Raw genomic sequence first — 19,919 nt, 5'->3', positions numbered from 1 at the left:
TGGTTTAGCCAGGAGTTGGTGAAATTGCAAAGACAAAGAAATTGTAAAGACACAAAATAATGGATACCTTGCCAGCAAATGAAGAAACAAATAAGTGTCTGTCTTTCATCATGTGAATAATGTCTTATTTAAGATGTGAAGACCTATAGACCACACAAGTGAAAACACTATCTGGTCAAGCCAACAAGTAGGACAAAGTCTTTCTTTGTTTTTATTAGCATGACCAAAGGGGGATTTATTAAGTGTATGCCCAGGGTTGGGGAGGAACTGATTACATGTAATCCTTTACGGTCACACTTGATTTGGATTGTCCTATATAGATGATGTAATCAGATTACAGATACCTTTGAAAAATGTAAGATTACTTCACGGATTACTTTTAAATTCAGAAAGGATGTTTGCGGGGGAAAAAACACAACATGGACACCTTTCTTGTTTCTCAATGACATTCAATTCAGCATTGAAAAAAGGCACAGGTTTAAGTTTGTTCCACCTGAGCGAGTCTGACCACAAGTCAGAGACCACTATGATGATACACCAAATAGGTTTGATGGATCCTTTTTCTCTTCTTCAAGTTTCAAGTTTTTAATGTCACGTGAACAAGTACAGTGAATTGCCTTCATACAGGCTCTAACCCCAACAATGCAGTAATCAGTAAGTAATGTAATACAGTAAGATGAAGATAGTGCCGAAGAGGATGGCTGGCGTTTTACATGTCCTAACTAACTGCTCACTAGTTTTTTAGCCTTGTTTGTAACTTATTTTTTAACTTATTTTGTACATAATGTTGCTGCTACCGTCTCTTATGACCGAAAAGGACTTCTGGACATCAGAACAGCAATTACTTACCTCGAATCGGAAGAAGCTTTTTCCTTTAACGAGTCCGACGAGAAGGATATACTGCTTTCCCGGGAACAGGCCCAAATCCCTGTCATTTGCGTGAAGAAAAGAGGGAGCAGGTCTTCTGCCTTCTGAGAATCCGTAGGCGAGCGTGTATACTCCCACTGCCAACTGGCTAACTTGCAGTCATTGGAAAATAAAATTGATGACCTACGATTAAGATTATCCTACCAACGGGACATTAAAAACTGTAATATCTAATGTTTCACCGAGTCTTGGCTGAACGACGACACGGATAATATAGAGCTGATGGGATTTTCCATGCACCGGCAGAACAGAGAAGCTACTTACCAGACGAGGGGTGGGGTGTGTGTCTATTTGTCAATAACAGCTGGTGTGCGATGTCTAATATTAAAGAAGTCTTGAGGTATTGCTTGTCTGAGGTAGAGTACTTATGATAAGCTGTTGACCACACTAAATCAAATAAAAAATTAAATTAAATGTTATTTGTCACATACACTTGGTTAGCAGATGTTAATGCGAGTGTAGCGAAATGCTTGTGCTTCTAGTTCCGACAGTGCAGTAATATCTAACAGGTAATCAAATTCGCAACAACTACATTATACACACAAATGTAAATGGATGGAATAAGAATATGTACATATAAATATATGGATGAGCGATGGGAGTTAGGCAAGAGGCAATAGTTGGTATGAAAAACACTATATACATATGAGATGAGTAATGTAGGATATGTGAACATTATTAATGTGGCATTATTCAAAGTGACTAGTGATGCCTTTATTAAATAAATGTATTAAAGTGGCCAGTGATTTGGGTCTGTATGTTGGCAGCAGCCTCTCTAGGTTAGTGATGGCTGTTTAACAGTCTGATGCCCTTGAGATATAAGCTTTTTTTTCAGTCTCTTTGATGCACCTGTACTGACCTTGCCTTCTGATGATAGCGGGGTGAACAGGCAGTTGCTCAGGTGGTTGTTGTCCTTGATGATCTTTTTGGCCTTCCTGTGACATCGGGTGCTGTAGGTGTCCTGGATGGAAGGTAGTTTGCCTGGAGGGCTGTGCATTTGCTGTACCAGGTGGTGATACAGCCTGACAGGATGCTCTCGGTTGTGCATCTGTAAAAGTTTGTGAGGGTTTTAGGTGACAAGCCAAATTTCTTCAGCCTCCTGAGGTTGAAGAGGAGCTGTTGCGCCTTCTACACTACGCTGTCTGTATGGGTGGACTATTTCAGTTTGTCCGTGATGTGTATACCAAGGAACTTAAAACTTTCCACCTTCTCCACTGCTGTCCCGTCAATGTGGATAGGGGGGTACTCCCTCTGCTGTTGCCTGAAGTCCACGATCATCTCCTTTGTTTTGTTGACGTTGAGTGAGAGGTTGTTTTCCTGACACCACACTCCGAGTGCCCTCACCTCCTCCCTGTAGGCTGTCTCATCGTTGTTGGTAATCAAGCCCACTATTGTTGTGTCGTCTGCAAACTTGATGATTGAGTTGGAGGCATGCATGGCCACGCAATCATGGGTGAACAGGAAGTACAGGAGGGGGCTGAGCACCCACCCTTGTGAGGCCCCAGTGATGAGGATCAGCGAAGTGGAGATGTTGTTTCCTACCTTCACCACCTGGGGGCGGCCCGTCAGAAGGTTCAGGACTCAATTGCACAGGGCGGGGTTGAGACCCAGAGCCTTAAGCATAATGATGAACTTGGAGGTTACTATGGTGTTGAATCCTGAGCTGTGGTAATTAAACAGCATTCTTACATAAGTATTCCTCTTGTCCAGATGGGATAGGGCACTGTGCAGTGTGATGGCGATTGCATCATCTGTGGACCAGTTGTTGGGGCAGTATGCAAACTGAAGCTCATCACTAAGCTAAGGACCCTGGGACTAAACACGTCCCTCTGCAACTGGATCCTGGAATTCCTGATTGGCCGCCCCCAGGTGGTAAGGGTAGGTAAAGACACATCCGCAACGCTGATCTTCAACACTGGGGCCCCTCAGGGGTGCATGCTCAGCCCCCTCTTGTAGTCCCTGTTCACTCATGACTGCATGGCCAGGCATGACTCCAACACCATCATTAAGTTTGCTAACGACACAACAGTGACCTTATCACCGACAATAATGAGACTGCCTATAGGGAGGAGGTCAGAGAACTGGCAGTGTGGTGCCAGGACAACAACCTCTCCCTCAATGTGAGCAAGACAAAGGATTGTGTACTACATGAAATGGTCCAAACACACCAAGACAGTCGTGAAAAGAGCACAACAAAACCTTTTCCCCCTCAGGAGACTGAAAAGATTTGGAATGAGTCCCCAGATCCTCAAAAAGTTCTACAGCTGCACCATTGAGAACATCCTGACCAGGTTGCATCACCGCCTGGTATGACAAATGCTCGGCATCTGACCGTAAGGCGCTACAGAGAGTAGAGTGTACGGCCCAGTACATCACTGGGGCCAAGCTTCCTGTCATCCAGGACCAGTGTCAGAGGAAAGCCCATAAAATTGTCAGAGACTCCAGTCACCCAAGTCATAGACTGTTTTCTCTGCTTCCGCACGGCAAGCGGTACCGGAGCACCAAGTTAGGACCAAAAGGCTTCGTAACAGCTTCTACCCCCAAGCCATAAGACTGCTGAACAATTAATCAAATATTCACCGGACTATTTACATTGACCCCCCCCCCCCCATTTGTTTTGTACTATCTATGCATAGTCACTTCACCCCTAACTACATGTACAAATTACCTCAACTAACCTGTACCCCCGCACATTGACTCTATACCGGTACCCCCTGTATATAGCCTCGTTATTGTTATTTTGTTGTGTTACTTTTCATAATTTTTTACTTGCGTTTATTTGGTTTATTTTCTTAACTCTTCTTGAACTGCACTGTTGGTTAAGGGCTTGTAAGTAAGCATTTCACGGTAAGATCTACACTTGTGACAAAGACAGTTTGATTTGATTTGAATCAATATCATTGTAATGCTAGAAATAACATAAGAAAATAACATAACACAGGAGAAATACAAATAAGAAATCAGAAGAACATGATAAAGTAAGTCATTATACTCTATACAGGGTCAGTTCCATTTCCATATTTACAATGTGCAGGGATACTGGATCGATAGAGGTGGATGTGTATAGGGGTAAGGTCAGTAGGCATCAGGATATATGATAAACATAGTAGCAGCAGCATATATGAAGATTATATGTGTGTGTGTGTGTGTGTGTGTGTGTGTGTGTGTGTGTGTGTGTGTGTGTGAGCAAATTATGGAGTGAGTGTTTATGGGTGTTTGAGTGCCAATGTGCGTGAGTGTGTAGGGCCCTGTGAGTGTGCATAGAGACAGTACAAAAAAAAAAAAAAATACAAGGGTCAACTCATAAAGTCCGTGTAGCCATTCTGTTAGCTATTTAGCAGTTTTATTGCTTGGGGATAGAAGCTGTTTAGGAGCCTGTTGGTGTCAGACTTGATGTACTGGTACCGCTTGCCTTGTGGAATCATAGAGAACAGTCTATGGCTTGAGTCTTTAACAATTTTCCGGGCCTTCCTTTCACACCGCCTGATATAGAGGTCCTGGATGGCAGGGAGCTTGGACCCAGTGATATAATCTGATTACGTTACTGAGATTGGGTAATCCAAAAGTTACTTTACTGATTACAATTCTGAACAGGTAGTAACTGAAACAGATTGCATAGAAAGTAAGCTGCCAACCCTGCTTATGTCAAGTCCAAACCATTTGCTTGTACAGAAAACCTGAATGAGCAATCCATTTTATGGCAGAGTTTAGAGAGATAAAACACAAAAAAGGCTTATTTATTGGTGCAAATTACATATTTTAACTTTTCCCTTTTTTGTTCTAAAGACATATCTTTTATTGGGTGATTTCGTGTTAGTCACTTAAAATCACCTAATCACAACACGTGTAGACGTAGCTTTAGTTAAGATATAGATAGAAAATGCATATGGCACTGCTACGGTAGTATAATCATATTTCTGCTCAAGCCTCCAGTGATATGTGCAGTTGCCAGCAGTCAGTATATAAAGTTAACCTGTAATTAATAGAAAAGGGAGTAGAGAAAGTATATTACGTTGTTAGCGCGGTGAGTCCTTTCTTACAGACCTGACCCGAGATTTTAAATCAAAGTCGTAAATTAGTTTTGTGGCCGTAAATTCTTGGGTCACTCAGGAATTATATTCTCCTGGTGCATTTGATTGATTTGTGGACCGGCTCAACTGATCTCGACCCAACGTCTGATGTCATTGACCATGAATCTCTAGGCTGCCTGGCTTCCCCTCTCCCTAGCATGCCAGAAATACTACCATAATTGCTCTCTTTCTTCCCTACCCCACCTCTCTCTATCTCTCTCTCTCTCTACCTCTCTCACCGCTTCCCTTTTCCTCTTTCTGTCTCCTCTCAACTTTCCTTCTTCCTCTCTCTATGACTCTCTCTCTCTCTCCCCCCCCCCCTCTCTCTCTCACTCCTTTCTCATTAAATTATAAGGCAAACGTTACTTTATGGCGGCATTGCTAATTCACACAAATTTCCATCCACCGTTTGTTCGCCTCATTGTTTGTTGAGCTTTCAAAATGATAGTACAGGGACAAAACCATGGGATGACAAACAACCAAGTAGAAGCCAGACAGCTTTGAGGGGAGCGAGGGAGAGAACGATAGGAAAAGACAAAGGAAATCAGAGAGGCAAGTTATCCTGCCTCTCGCCCGTCCATTAAGGGTTCTCCGAATCCTGTGAAGCGTGGGAGTGGGCAGTTTTACTCGTCCTTCTCGCCACCTGTGATTTTGGGCAGTTCCATGGTAAGAAATGTGACCATTCCTGGTGCAAAAACAATGTCTTATCCCGGAGCTTGTATAAATTATATTAGTTTTTGACTGATCCAGTGAACCATTGTATTTCTGTTCAAAATGTGGTGTCAAGACTGCCCAAATGTGCCTAATTTGTTTATTAATAACTTGTAATGTTCAAAACTGTGCATTCTCCTCAAACAATAGCATGATATTATTTCACTGTAGTAGCTACTGTAAATTGGACAGTGCAATTAGATTAACAAGAATTTAAGCTTTCTGCCAATCAGATATGTTTATGTCCTGGAAAGTGTTCTTGTTACTTACAACCTCATGCTAATCACATTAGCCGACGTTAGCTCAACCGTCCCGCAGGAAACCCACCGATCCTGAAGAAGCAGCACTATCAACAAGGCAGGTTCTACAGGCCCTAGTTTTGTCTTACCTGGACTACAGTTCAGTCGTGTGGTCAGGTGCCACAAACAGAGAAATTGCAATTGGCTCAGAACAGGGTATTCTTTCAGTTTTTATTTGTACTGTCCAGAACAGACTATGGGAGGCGCACTGTACTACATAGAGCCATGACTACATGGAACTCTATTCCACATCAAGTAATTGATGCAAGCAGTAAAATTTGATTTAAGAAGGTAGAGCAGCGCTTTATTATGGACAGACTTCTCCCCATTTTAGCTACTGTATCAATATGGTTTGACCATGACAGTTAACAATCCAGCGTTACTCCAAGCAGTTTAGTCACCTCAACTTGCTCAATATCCACATTATTTATTACAATATTTATTAAGGTTTAGGGTTTAGTTAATGACTTGTCCCAAATACAATGCTATTAGTTTTAGAAATATTTAGGTGTAAATTATTCCTTGCCACTAACTACAGTTCGTTGCAGTCATTTCAGTTGCTGTAGTAGCTGATGTGTATAGTGTTGAGTCATCCACATACATAGACACACTGGCTTTACTCAAAGTGGCATGTCATTAGTAAAGATCGAAAAAAGTAAGGGGCCTAAACAGCTGCCCTGGGGAATTCCTGATTCTACCTGGATTATGTTAGAGAGGCTTCCATTAAAAAACAGATAAAAATACACCTTATGGAACAGCGGGGACTGTGAAGCAACAGAAATATAGGCACAGACACACACGTACACTTGAATTTTGTACTGTAGATAAGTAGGGGCCTGAGGGCACACAGCGTGTTGTGAATGTATTGTAATGTTTTATAAATAGTATAACTGCCTGAATTGTACTGGACCCCAGGAAGATTAACTGCTGCCAAGGCAGCATGGGGATCCATTATAAATACAAAATAGATGGTGTGAGAGATGGATGGACGGAGAGAGTAAGAGAGAGAGAGAGGGATTGTATGGAGGGTTGGAAGAATGTTGCCAGTATGTTACCCTCTGTTTTGACATGCTCGTGGCAAGCCAGACCACGGTGCTCTCTTTGTTCTCCTAGGCGATCCTTATCGATGCCAGTGGTGAAGCCTGCCACCGCAGACTCCCAGTCTATCCACTCACACTCCACTCAGCTGCACTATGGGTAACAGGCCCAGTCATCCAGACCCAGCTAGCGCATCTGATCGGCCATCTTCGATCTTGGATGGGAGACTCACAACAGGCGTTGTATGCCTGACAGTTGTGTTAACAACACTGCGGGGAAGAGAGCAGCCAAAATACATTTTGTGGTGATCGTTGTGGAAAAACACAAAGGCTAGAGAAAGTTTCTGTTGTAGTCTCCTTTCACTTTATTAATGAGAGCTTTTGTCCCATTGTTGGTCTTTGAGAGGCTTAATTTTTTTTTACATAATAGCACTGTGATTAGCCTGGGGAGCAAAGTAACTGTCTTCGATGCCAACCACTTTAACAACCAAAAACAACAACGCGCTGGCAAGCTGCGTCCGGGGCCCTAAACTAAACTTTACAAATTGCATGATGAATAGACCCTGCCCCCCCGCTCCATTCACTGGCCAGTGACGAGACCACATCATTTAAACAATGTGATTGTTATATGCGGTGTTGTTTTGCTGGGCAGAGGTTCTACAGCGAACTTCGGACGGACTCTGGCCCCTCGTCTTCTGTGAGGTTCTTGGGAATACCAATATACCACACATCTCTCTAGATGAATAACAAGTTCGGACAAACTATGCAAACAATGTCTTAACAGGCTGTATTACAAACAAAACTATCAGTTGGTGGTATTAAAACACAGGCTCTTCAAACAAAAGGCAGACTTACAGAAAGCAAGACATTAAAAGGGGGCTCTGCCAGTGAAATAGCATTGTGAAACAGTGGAAGAAAAATGCATGATAGGCTACATGACCAAAAGTATGTGGACACCTGCTTGTCATCTCATTCCAAAATCTTGGGCATTAATATAGAGTTGGTCCCCCATTTGCTGCTATAGCAGACTCCACTCTTCTGGGAAGGTTTTCCACTAGATGTTGGAACATTGCTGCGAGGACTTGCTTCCATTCACAAGAACATTAGTTCGGTCGGGCACTGATGTTGGGCAATTAGGCCTGGCTCGCAATCTGCGTTCCAATTCTTCCCAAAGGTGTTCGATGGGATTGAGGTCAGCACTCTTTGCAGGCCAGTCAAGTTCTTCCACATTGATCTCGACAAACCATTTATGTATGGACCTCGCTTTGTGCACCGGGGCATTGTCATGCTGAAACAGGAAAGGGCCTACCACAAAGTGTTGCCACAAAGTTGGAAGCACAGAATCATCAGCTGTACCTTTAAGATTTCCCTTCACTGGAACTAAGGGGCCTAGCCCGAACCATGAAAAACAACCCCAGACCATTATTCCTCCTCCACCAATCTTTACAGTTTGCACTATGCATTCGGGCTAGTAGTGTCCTCCTGTCATCCACCAAACCCAGATTCGTCTGTCGAACTGCCAGATAGTGAAGCGTGATTCATCACTCCAGAGAATGCGTTTCCACCACTCCAGCCGACACTTGGCATTACGCATGGTGATCTTGGGCTTGTGTGCGGCTGCTCGGTCATGGAAACCCATTTCATGAAGCTCGATGCCCGATGAACAGTTCTTGTGCTGACATTTCTTCCAGAGGCAGTTAGAGTTGTGAGTGTTATTGAGTGTTGCAAACGAGGACAAAATATTTTTACTCGCTACATGCTTCAGCACTCAGTGGTTCCATTCTCTGTGCATGTGTGGCCTACCACTTCGCAGCTGAACCGTTATTGCTCCTAGATGTTTCCGCTTCACAATAACAGCACTTACAGTTGACCTGGGCAGCTCTAGCAGGGCAGAAATTTGACAAACTGACTTTTTGGAAAGGTGGCATCCTATGACGTTACCATGTTGAAAGTCACTGAGCTCTTCAGTAAGGCCATTCTACTGCCAGTGTTTGTCTATGGAGATTGCATAGCTGTGTGTTTGATTTTATACACCTGTCAGCAATGGGTGTGGCTGCTACAGCCAAATCCACTCATTTGATGGGGTGTCCACATACTTTTGTATATATAGTGTATTTGTTGTTTTGGATGTTCAATCATGAACAATATTAATTTACACGTATGTATTCTTCTGAACATCCTATTCCCAGCTGTTTGCAGTTTAGATAATGGTCATGTTTGATGGTTCACAGAAAAGTAAATAAAAACAGTCAGCTCACAGAATAATGCTGAGACCGGGAATTTTTTAGAACATGACTTTGTTTTCATTCATCTTCCCCAACACACTTTTAGCGATGATCCACCATTTCAACTTAAAGTATAGACCCTAGAAATAGAATTGCAAAGAATGACAAGTACCACTTGACTTTATCCATGCCAAAGGACCATCAAGGTATGGTTAATTTGGGATTGTCCAATCAGCTCTGGCTGGACATCCCAGCATCCTTACATGCACATATCCATGTATGCACGTTGGTAGTTCATGTCTCATAAACAGCCATCATGTCTCTAAAAGCTACTTATATGAGACAGACTGGACTACCTACAGTACAGTGCTTCGCAGGAGACCATCTCTCCACACTACATTGTACTGTACTAGCCACTGCCACTGGGAGGTCCTGGGGAACTCTAGGTATTCTGAGGCCTTAATATGTGAGTAGGAACTTCGTCTTCAGAGGAAGTGGGAGTTCCATTTAAGGGAGTTATTAGGTGTAATGGCCGTTGCTGCCAACCGGCTCGTCTGTCCTCTGCTGTAGCTTCAAGTACCAGGCAGTGCCACTTGCTGACGTAATCGTTCCTCTGGAATCCTCACCCGCTCCTGGGTCCTGGGTCTTGACCCGGCTCTGAGTTGTGGCTTTTTTCAAAAGAGAGTTCAGTGGCTGTCAACATTGGCTTATAGAAATGCTGTGCAAAGTGTAGGAGCCGGGTACACTGGGTAAACTCTGTACATCTAGCTTTGAAAGAAGGTTGGGATGGGATGGCTGAAGCAACATAGTTTTTTTTTTTGGTGTCAAAAGAGGCCTGTTTCTTTCCCTGATACAGTAAGAGTACATATGAATGTGGTTTAAAAAAGGTTGTTAATTGTTGTAGACAGATTTAAGATGTCAGCTCTAATATTATTTATATTCTTTGTTAATTCTCTCTCTCAGGTTCACTCTATATGCTGTGGACAGTCGAGGGAGTCGTTCGGAGTCTAGCTTCGTCTCAGTGCGGACTTCTTGTCCCATGGTAGACGATAGCAGAGCAGAAGGTACTCCTTCTCACACACCCCTTTCACACTTAATTTTCTCTTCGTATATTCTGTCCATCCCAAAACCTTTCCATTCATCCTTTACACATTCTCCTTTCCCCTTCTCTCTAGCCCCCCATTCAGCCCCCTCACCATCCATTCCTATCTCTCTCCAATAGACAATATCACTTAAAAAAAATGTTTTACATTTATTTAAATGTAAACTTGATTTAACTTGGCAATTCAGTTAAGAAGTTTTTTTATTTTATTACAATGACGACCTACCCTGGCCAAACCCGGACGACGCTGAGCCAATTGAGCACCATCCTATGGGAGCCCCCGTTGTTGGCATACATTTAATTTTTTGGGCACCAAGGTTTTCACCAGCACCTAGGATTTACTTGTGATGTTGATCTTGGGTTGACTTGCCCACCTTAATATCACAAGTTCACTTGTGTCTTTTAAATGAGTGTCTTCTAAATGACTTCTCCCCTCTTCCACCTCCTCCTGTGTCAGAGATAGCAGACAAGGTGTATAACCTGTACAACGGCTACACCAGTGGCAAGGAGCAGCAGACGGCCTACAACACTCTGATGGAGATTCCCCCTCCACTGCTTTACAGGGTGCAGCACCACTACAACTCCCACTACGAGAAGTTTGGAGACTTCGTCTGGCGGAGCGAAGATGAGCTGGGACCCAGGTAAGGCTCGGAAAGGCTTGGAGGCTTGGACACGTCTCAGGTGTCACTGTGATTCTGGTGTCCCCACAACATCTGGTGTCACTGTTTGCTTGGCATCAGTGTCACTTCAAATGTCATCTTCCACTGTCTGTGTGGGAAGTATCTGACAAAACGGTGACATGTTGTGTTCTGTGTCCAAAGGTTCCTTATCGTGGATCAGGTAAAATATTGAATTAGTAACAGATTCTCCCATGGGCCCACAGATTTCAAGTATAAGCAACATTCTACCTAATTGGTCCAGATACTTAATCTGTTACTGGTCTAAGTTGAACTATTTGAGCTAACAGAACTTCATTGTTTATGATCTTGAAGTAAAAAGGCAATAATCACAACATTCTCAATAATCCCTTAGGGTTCTTGGCAGCCTTTGCCAAAAACATCATTATCTTTTTCCCCGTCATCTTCAGTTTTCTGAAATGTTGAATCTTCCCATTCCAGTGGATTTCAGAATGGCCGCCTTCCAACCCTGTAACATGAGGTTGTTTTTACAGAAGTCTTATATATCCAGTCAATAAGTTGAATGTCTGTTGCTGGAGCTCCATTGTTTCTTCATCCATCTTCAAAAAGGTGGCTCACACCTGTAGACACACACACACACACGTGCAAACCACATGCACACACAAACACCTTGGTCAGCTGTAATTTTGGACAGCAAAATATTGGTTTAGGCTTTCACTGCAAATCCTGGCCCATAAAACCAATCATGAACAGGTTTGTTCCATTGGAGTACCAAAGAATCCACACGGCACAGCCATATATTTTCATTTTCATTTACTCAAGTTCATCAGATGTTTTTATTTCCTCTCATTTACCTTTTTATCAGATTGTGGACCCAATTGGTGACTGGACTAAAGTGCTAAATATACAAATTACAGCCTTGCTATTACAAGGGAGCCTATGGCGTAGCAAATGGACTTGGGTACATGGAATGGGACTGGTCCGGTGTTGGCATTTCACGAGTGTTGCGGTTAATAGGGACAGCACTGTTTGTGTATAGTGTGGAATACTCATTCATAAAACCAACTTCTCTGGTTACTTGTAAAGGCATGAAGCCCCCAGTAAACTCAGGAATGATTTCATAACCATGTCAGGAAAGGATTGCTCCGTTTCCCCGGGCTAGGACTAGACTCTTTACCCACACAGAGCTGGAGGATTAGACTGAACACAAGGGCTCCTTTCAATCCAACCCGCACCGTGGTATTTGCGGGTTTGTTTTCTACAAGTGTTTTCAAAGAGTTTGCAGTGGTCTCCTGGAAGCCAATGAGAAGCTGTTTGTTCCTGTGAATGATTACCCAATCAACCAATTGAGAAGCCTGTATTTCTCGTGATTAGCCAGTCAACTAATTGCTTACTGTTTAGTTTGGAGTCAACCCCCAGGCTCCCTAACTTCAATAAAAGCTTAAGCTTTTGAATCATGTGATTAATGAGCATACAAGTGCTTAGTTGACCTGAAAAGACCAGGGAAAATATATAGTATGAGGGCTGAATCCAAGGTATTTGGATGACTGACAATGGAATGTTATTTACTCCCTGAAATTGGCAGGGCAGGGCTTGTTGGGTTATGTACACATGACATTCACTTCTGACATTTACATCAATCAGGGTAAGATTTCACATAAATCCTTTTAAGATTATACAGTGATTGATGTGACATTTGCGTAAGATTTATGAGATGTGTTTACGACTTGATTTGTGTCCTCAGAATGGACAGTGTAATGTATTTGCTCTCTGTTGTTATGGGGGTTAAATGGGGTTCAATACACATTGGACTGGTAGTGTCTGGCTCGCTCTCTATTTTAGATGATAGCACTCAAGACCAGGCGTTATCTACTGGGACTGCCTGGGGATCCAGGGTATCACCAAACTAATGGCATTCATGTCATACCAGGCATGTGTGTGTGCACGCAAGCACACACATCCCCAGACCTCCACTCACTGCAGTTATCCATTATGGTGGTCTTCCAGCCTTGCCTTATCACTGGCAGGGCTGGAATAGAGATGAAGTTTATCTCCATCTCTTCATTCAAATACTCAATCATGGACACTCTTACTGACAGTTGTGGCTGCTTTTTGTGATTGTCTTGTTGTCTCTACCTTCTTGTCCTTTGTGCTGTTGTCTGTGCCCAATAATGTTTGTACCATGTGTTGTGCTGCTACCGTGTTGTGTTGCTACCATGTTTTTGTTATGTTGTGTTGCTACCATGCTGTGTTGTCATGTGTTTCTAGCCATGCTGTGTTGTTGTCTTAGGTCTCTGTTTATGTAGTGTTGTGTTGTCTCTCTTGTCGTGATGTGTGTTTTGTCCTATATTTATATTGTATTTATTTTAATCCCAGGCTTCAGTCCCCGCAGGAGGCCTTTTGGTAGGTCGTCATTGTCAATAAGAATTTGTTCTTAACTGACTTGCCTAGTTAAATAAAGGTTAAATAAAATACAAAATAAATATAGACAGATGTAGACAATGTGGGTAGTCATGTTGAGTGGTTGGCACTTTGAACTGAAGGGTCCTACAGACACGTACAAATGGTATATCCTTTTCTCTCTACCAATTGAATGTCCTGGTACAGCGTTTTTTTTCAATATAAAATAAAATGCTCAAATAACTTTTGAATGTACAAATCCATAAACACTTTTGTACAGTATGTGGTCTGTGTATGTGTTGATTGGTTTGATACCTAAGTGTCAGTAATAGTTATTTAACTCTTACATAACAAAGCAATAGATGTCCCCAATGTCTTTTGAAGATTAGGGTATTTGGGTTTCCCTGTCTTTGCATGCCTTCTGTAAGCAGAAGCCGATTTGTGCAATCAGCCTTTTTTTAAGTGTTTATTTGGGGAAGTGAATTGGTAAGGTCAGCTTTGACCTATGAGGTCACATACTTGTTTCGAATTACAGCCCCTATGCCAAACACCGCTCTTACGCCAAGCCAAACACTACATTTGACAGTCAACGAACACTAACTAAACTTTCAAGTCCATTTCCTCCTTATTCTCGTAAAGATTTCCTGCTGAACCCTGCCTCGGTCTGCCCCCCGAGACAGACCACCCCGACAAAGCAGTTTTATGTGAATAGACACCGGGGACATTAGCATGATATGGAGATGGAGAAACTTAGACTACCGGCCGAATGAAAGAAAATATTTGGACAGACACCAGGTTAGAACTCCAGCAGTTCAATAGTTTTGCGATGATGGCAACATTAGGTTTAAAGTTTCAGGCCCTGTGTTTTGTTTTGTCCACACCCATTGCCTGGAAGCGCTCTCCGACAGCCATAAATAATATCATACATTTGGAAAAAGTTTGTCTTAAAGGAAGATTATGTTGTTGTTTTTTCTTCTGTGATTTGGAAATTGAAGGTGGCTTTTGCGGGGACCGAGGGGGAGAGTAGGGGGTATGTTGGACTCCTGACGAAGGCGTTTGGATGACTGACAGTGTAGAGTGATTTACTGCCTGAAATTGGCAGGGCAGGGCCTTGTTGGGTTAATATACGAGCCGGCTCTATCGGTGGTGCCTTTTAAAAGGTAACAGTGTGCCTAACTGAAATGTGAACCCTCAGCATTTACTCACGATGTCAGGAAATCTGGGAGACTGAACGACGGAGCTACACTGAGACTACACTGAGACCCAGCCACCGACCGCTAGTATTGTCACAGCGCAACCGCACATATTTCTTGCTCTCGCCATACTGTGCATGTACTGTACAGAGTGTTTATATCGAAGCATTATTTTAAATTGTGCTCAATGTTATTGTGTCTTTATGCAGGTTGTTTTTCTTCTTTGGTTTCCATACAGATGTATGATCTTAATTTGAGCCAGTTTGCTACAGCAGGAAAATAATCCTGCAGCAAGGGGAAATGTAAATGATTATGTGTATTATAATTAATGGACATTTTTGTTGATGTTGATACATTTTTCGTAAGGGAAAATCAAGTCTGATCATTTCAAAGTAGAAATTACAAAATTTTAAACCTCAAATACACTGCAAGTTTTACATTTCCTGCATTGCAGGATAATTCTCCTGCAACAGGGCGATCAAATTAAGACCCTACATCTGTATGTATTCATATTTAGTCATTTCTGCTGTAGCAACAGTTTCGCACAAGTCTTGAGTGTTTTATTCTCTTGGAAAGGTGCTACTGGCTTACGTTACTCTATTTTATTTATTGGATGAACAAATGGGGTTTTATTCACAATTGTATGATCATCTTTCACCATTCTGATAAGATAAATGAATACTGCTGGATGAAAACAGAAAGGGCTGTCTCTCTGGTACTGTAGCTTTAGGACATTGTGAGTTATGATCTCCAATATGAACCTCTAATGATGAATATGGAGGCATTCTTAACCACCAGTCCTCAATTCACCCTCTTGCACGAGGCCCACTTTCTCATATGTTTGATGTTATGTTGTTGTAGGCAGTGGAATTTGAAGAGAGAAAGAAGGAAAAAGGGTTGCCCTTTTTCTAACAAGCAAGTGAAAAGGTTGTCTGTGCGCCTAGCTTAACCAAAGACTGATGCTGACGCTTAACAGACACCCACTTCTCCAAACAAACGGAATATGCCTCCTCCTCAAAGCTATCTATTTTTGATATTTCTATCTGTTCATATCAACCTAACAACACGTCACACAGAGCTTAATCTTCACTTCTGAGAATGAAGTATGTGAGAATGTCAAGTACTGTAAGGGAATGAATCCAAGTGTGTGTGTGTTCATGTGTATGCGTGCACACTGTTTGCGCTGCCTGTGTGTGTGTGTGTGTGCGTGCGTGCACGCTTACAGCAGTTTGTCTGCCTGTCCTGTCTACCTTGAGCTGGCCTCTAACATACCCTCCTCTCGCCAGGAACATGAGCAGGCTGCCAACACAGACTAGAGACAGACCTCCTCTCTACTCTAGTCTGGAATTCAATCAAACCTGCTCTGCAACTACCCCACAGTGCAGATACACATGAATGAACCTGTTTGTTTTCTGGACTGCTGTTGAAGACTTATTTGAGAAAATAATAGTTACAAGTTAATGTGCAGGTAGTAGTTTGCCAAGTTCCTGCAGTGGTGGCGGTGATGATGATGAGGAGGATGATGATGGTAGTGGTAGTGATGATGGGGGCACAGGGTGTGGCATAATTATATACACTACGATACAATACTTGCCTTTTTGGTCCATTTGCGCAGATATTCTTTAATTATTGCTGCTGCAGTACCAAACCTGACAAAAAACACACACACATCACAGGCTGCCGTAGTAGTGCCACTGGAACAAATATGGCCTTGTTTAAGGGCAAAACGGCAGTCGATAGTATATAGGATGTTGAAGCCTCCAGTTGCCGGCTCACTCCCTGCAAATTCCCCCCCAACCAGCTCGGCGATTCGAAACGGCAATCCTCTGGTTACCCTGTTATTACCCAGCTGTAATGTGTGAATTGCTACCTGTGTTACATCACCATGAGGGGAAAAAATGATGACAAAAAATACCAGTGATGCTGATACTGACATTAATACTAATGATGACTGTTATGCGTCCCCCCCCCCCCCCCAGAAAAGCCCACCTGATCCTGCGCAGGGTGGAGAGGATCAGCCGGTACTGCCGTGCCCTGCTCCACAGCGCCTACATCCAGAGCCGCACCGACACCATGGCCTACATGTTCTGTCGCAACGAGGAGGTTCAGCCCCCTAGCAGCGTGTGGCATAGCTCCCTGCAAGAGACCCGCACTGCCTGCATGGAGAAACTGATCTCAGTACAGCGCAACACATACGGCAACGCCAAGCTCCGATGAGACAGGCCGCGAGACGACACCACGGTAGCCTCCTCCTCCTTGCTTCTGGTCTCTCCACTGACTGGTGTTTTTCCAAACCAGGAGAGCCCTGAAACCTCAACCCCACTGGACAATGTTAGAATAACTACTGTCAAACGCCCTCAAAAATCATTTTTTAAATTAGAAAAAAGTGCTAGAACTGCTTGAAGAGGAAAGACGGTTTGGATGTACATGCCAGTGACTACTGACCACTACTATCAATGAGGAGGAGCGGTGTGAGCATGTAAATTATCATTCAACCCAAAGCAAATTGGTTGGAAAAAAATACTGAATGTAATATTGCAGTTTGTCATGGTGCTTCGGCTCTGGAAGCTTACCAGGGAAACAAACAAACAAACGAAAAACAACTCCCTGTATGTCTCTCCTCTTGGCTGGAGCAATGGGAAGGAGACCGTTAAGAGTGGTATTATCATTTCAATTTTATTTTGATCATTTGTAATACTTGAGCATATCACCACTTTAACAACGCTTTATAGTCTTTTTACAGCAGACAACATAGTGTTTATAATGAAGACTACAGAGAAATCCTTCGAGCCGGATTGTGATGTTATCAGCTGTATTGTACTGTGTGTGAATAACGCTTGGCAGTTAGAGAAGTCCTTAATAACTAGCCATGTTTCATTTTTTTGTTTGTTTGTTGTTGTTTATCACAGACGTGGAGAGCTCCAAAACCGCAGGGAAAATACATATTTAAAAATAGTCCTTTATTGTGGTCATCTGGTAAAGAAAAGGGAAGAAAAGAGAAAAGCAAACATTTTTATAGGAAAATCTTTTAAAGAATTTCAAGAGTTTATGCTAAATGTATGGATTGTTTGATTGTATGGATCTTTTAGGATCCCTTCCTTCAAGGAAACTTTTACTTGACTTTCCATCGCTCAAGAGCCATGGACATAAAAATCCAACTCATTGTTTTTTAATTGATTTGCATTTCATGTTATATCAATTGTGATAGTAAATTATTATATTGTAAATATAAAGTTGTACATAACATGTGTATTATTATGTGGCTTTGATTGTCTTTTTTCGAAAGAATGCGAAATATTAAATACTATACCACAAGCATCAGCATTATTTTCCACAAGAAGGAGACATGAGCTCTTTTTAACCAATTGATTCACATCTGCGATATAGGCTACACTACAGTCCCTGGGCTGGAGAGAAAGTGAAAGATTATAATGAACCCAAAACACATGCATCCTCTCATGGAATTATTCAAATACAACAGCTGCAAATGTGAACTTGTATGTAACGTCCCTCAGGATTAACTGTGAATACTTTCCTACAACAGCTAGCCCTTCACTCTGCTTACGGTAGGTAAGCAACAACATCCACTGGAGCTTTTCGACCGTCAACAGTGACCCATTATACTAGTGGACCTCGTACTAAATATTTACATTCATTTCCAAGGGGTAAAATCTCTCTTTCTCTCGATCCTCTGTGTGTTTGTGCTGGGAAACGTTCTATTTTTCCATCTCCACGCCACAAACTATTCCTTTACACTCAGGTCCAGTCTCTTTCCACTCATGCAACATTAACTAACTGTGCTTTAAGAATCAGTAGCCTGATGTTCATTCTCGCCAAATTAGGCCATTGATGTCACTGGGGTGCCAAGAACAGCACTTGGGTTTCCATGTCAAGGAATGAAGGCCCTACATTTGGATTCATACTTCATTCATTTTCTACTGTTTTGATAGTAGTTCTTGACATTTTTATATCCATAAAATCTAATTGAGGATGTCCAGATGGGTAACACTTCAATGCACGTTTAGGTAAACATCAGGGGGCCATACAATACAGGTTTTGTAGTATTATCTCTAGGACATTGGCTATGATATCAGACAAGGTTATCATGAGACTAGTATCAGGTTATATGTAGAAATTGATATTTCTTTTCAAATGTATTGGAAACTCATGAAGGACAAATGAGCAACACTTAACCAGTGTTTTATTTCTACACAGTACATGACGGAAAGTAACATGATTGTCATCGTGAATGAGGATCCATTCTATAGTATTCTGTATAGTATTCTGTATAGTATGCATCATCAGACACCTGCTTGCCATGTACCAGAGCACCGGAAATATAATTCCAACTGTGAAAAAACAAATACGAGGAAATATCGTGTGAAACACAAAAGTCTTTTTCCTGAAAAAGTGCATGCTGTGTATGGACCTAACAGAATGGATGAGAGAGAGAGGGGTACTGATGGATACCTTTACAGTGTTGGGGAGGGTCAGTTCTAAATCCATTGAAAAGTGGTAAGCAAATACCTGTGGTATTGAGGAAGGATAGTTGAGGTGTTGTTTGGTTGGTGCCATTCAGTCCATGAGGGTGAGTTCAAGGGGAATGGTGTTCACTGTTATACAACGGGTGGGTCTAATAATGGATGCTGATTGGTTAAAACCGCATTCCAGCCGCTGTCTATTCCACAAGTTACCACCGACTAAAGCTATGACGTTGAAATGCTTATTTACTCTGTTCCATCTCACTGCACAATCCACTGTCTCATCAGCCCAGCCAGGCAATTTATAAACTTGATCTCCACTACAGCAAGCATCTTGATATTATCTCCCATTTCTTTTAGACTAGGATTTGGAGATTTGTATAGAGATTTGTATAAACCTTGCTGTCTGTCTCTCCAACATTTGCAACATTGTTTCAATATTGAAATTCGATCTCCAGCTGTCCCATAGTAATTAACGTGTCGGGAGTCGGGACGAGACATATAGGCAGACATCTTTTCTCAGGCAGTGGAAATTATGAATCAGCTTGTATAATTTTTTATGTATAAATATAAAAGGAATGTCAATAGAAAACAGGTCATACGAAACGATATGCAGCTAGTTTGCAGTCTTTCCAGCTTCAGTTTGAAGTGATTGTGTTAGCTGTGTTGTTGGCTAGCTCCTGAAACAACAGTGTCCTGACGAGAGAGCACATTTTCGATGCCAGGCGAAATCGTTATGCATATTGTTATGGATGTATCCAAATACATGTCACTAGAAAACAGCTTAAACACACGCAAATGCAGCTACTTTTCTGTTATTCTGGCTCCACTGTTTG

General features: G+C 42.3%; 1 protein-coding gene across 1 annotated transcript in view; it reads left to right on the top strand.

The window, feature by feature from the left end:
* The window catches only part of LOC115101181 (astrotactin-2-like), a 527,175-nt gene extending 509,258 nt beyond the window's left edge, over positions 1 to 17,917 (top strand). Inside the window, exons 21-23 of the mRNA XM_029620468.2 lie at positions 10,233 to 10,333; positions 10,829 to 11,012; positions 16,582 to 17,917. Coding sequence (XP_029476328.1) covers positions 10,233 to 10,333; positions 10,829 to 11,012; positions 16,582 to 16,819 — 523 coding nt within the window. The 3' untranslated portion in view covers positions 16,820 to 17,917. The remainder of the gene's footprint in view (positions 1 to 10,232; positions 10,334 to 10,828; positions 11,013 to 16,581) is intronic.
* Positions 17,918 to 19,919: the final 2,002 nt, after the last annotated feature.

Source organism: Oncorhynchus nerka, linkage group LG19 (assembly GCF_034236695.1).
Source record: "Oncorhynchus nerka isolate Pitt River linkage group LG19, Oner_Uvic_2.0, whole genome shotgun sequence".
Taxonomy (NCBI): Eukaryota; Metazoa; Chordata; class Actinopteri; order Salmoniformes; family Salmonidae; genus Oncorhynchus; species Oncorhynchus nerka.
The sequence above is the reverse complement of the archived record's forward strand: the minus strand, read 5'-3'. Positions and strand labels throughout refer to the sequence as shown.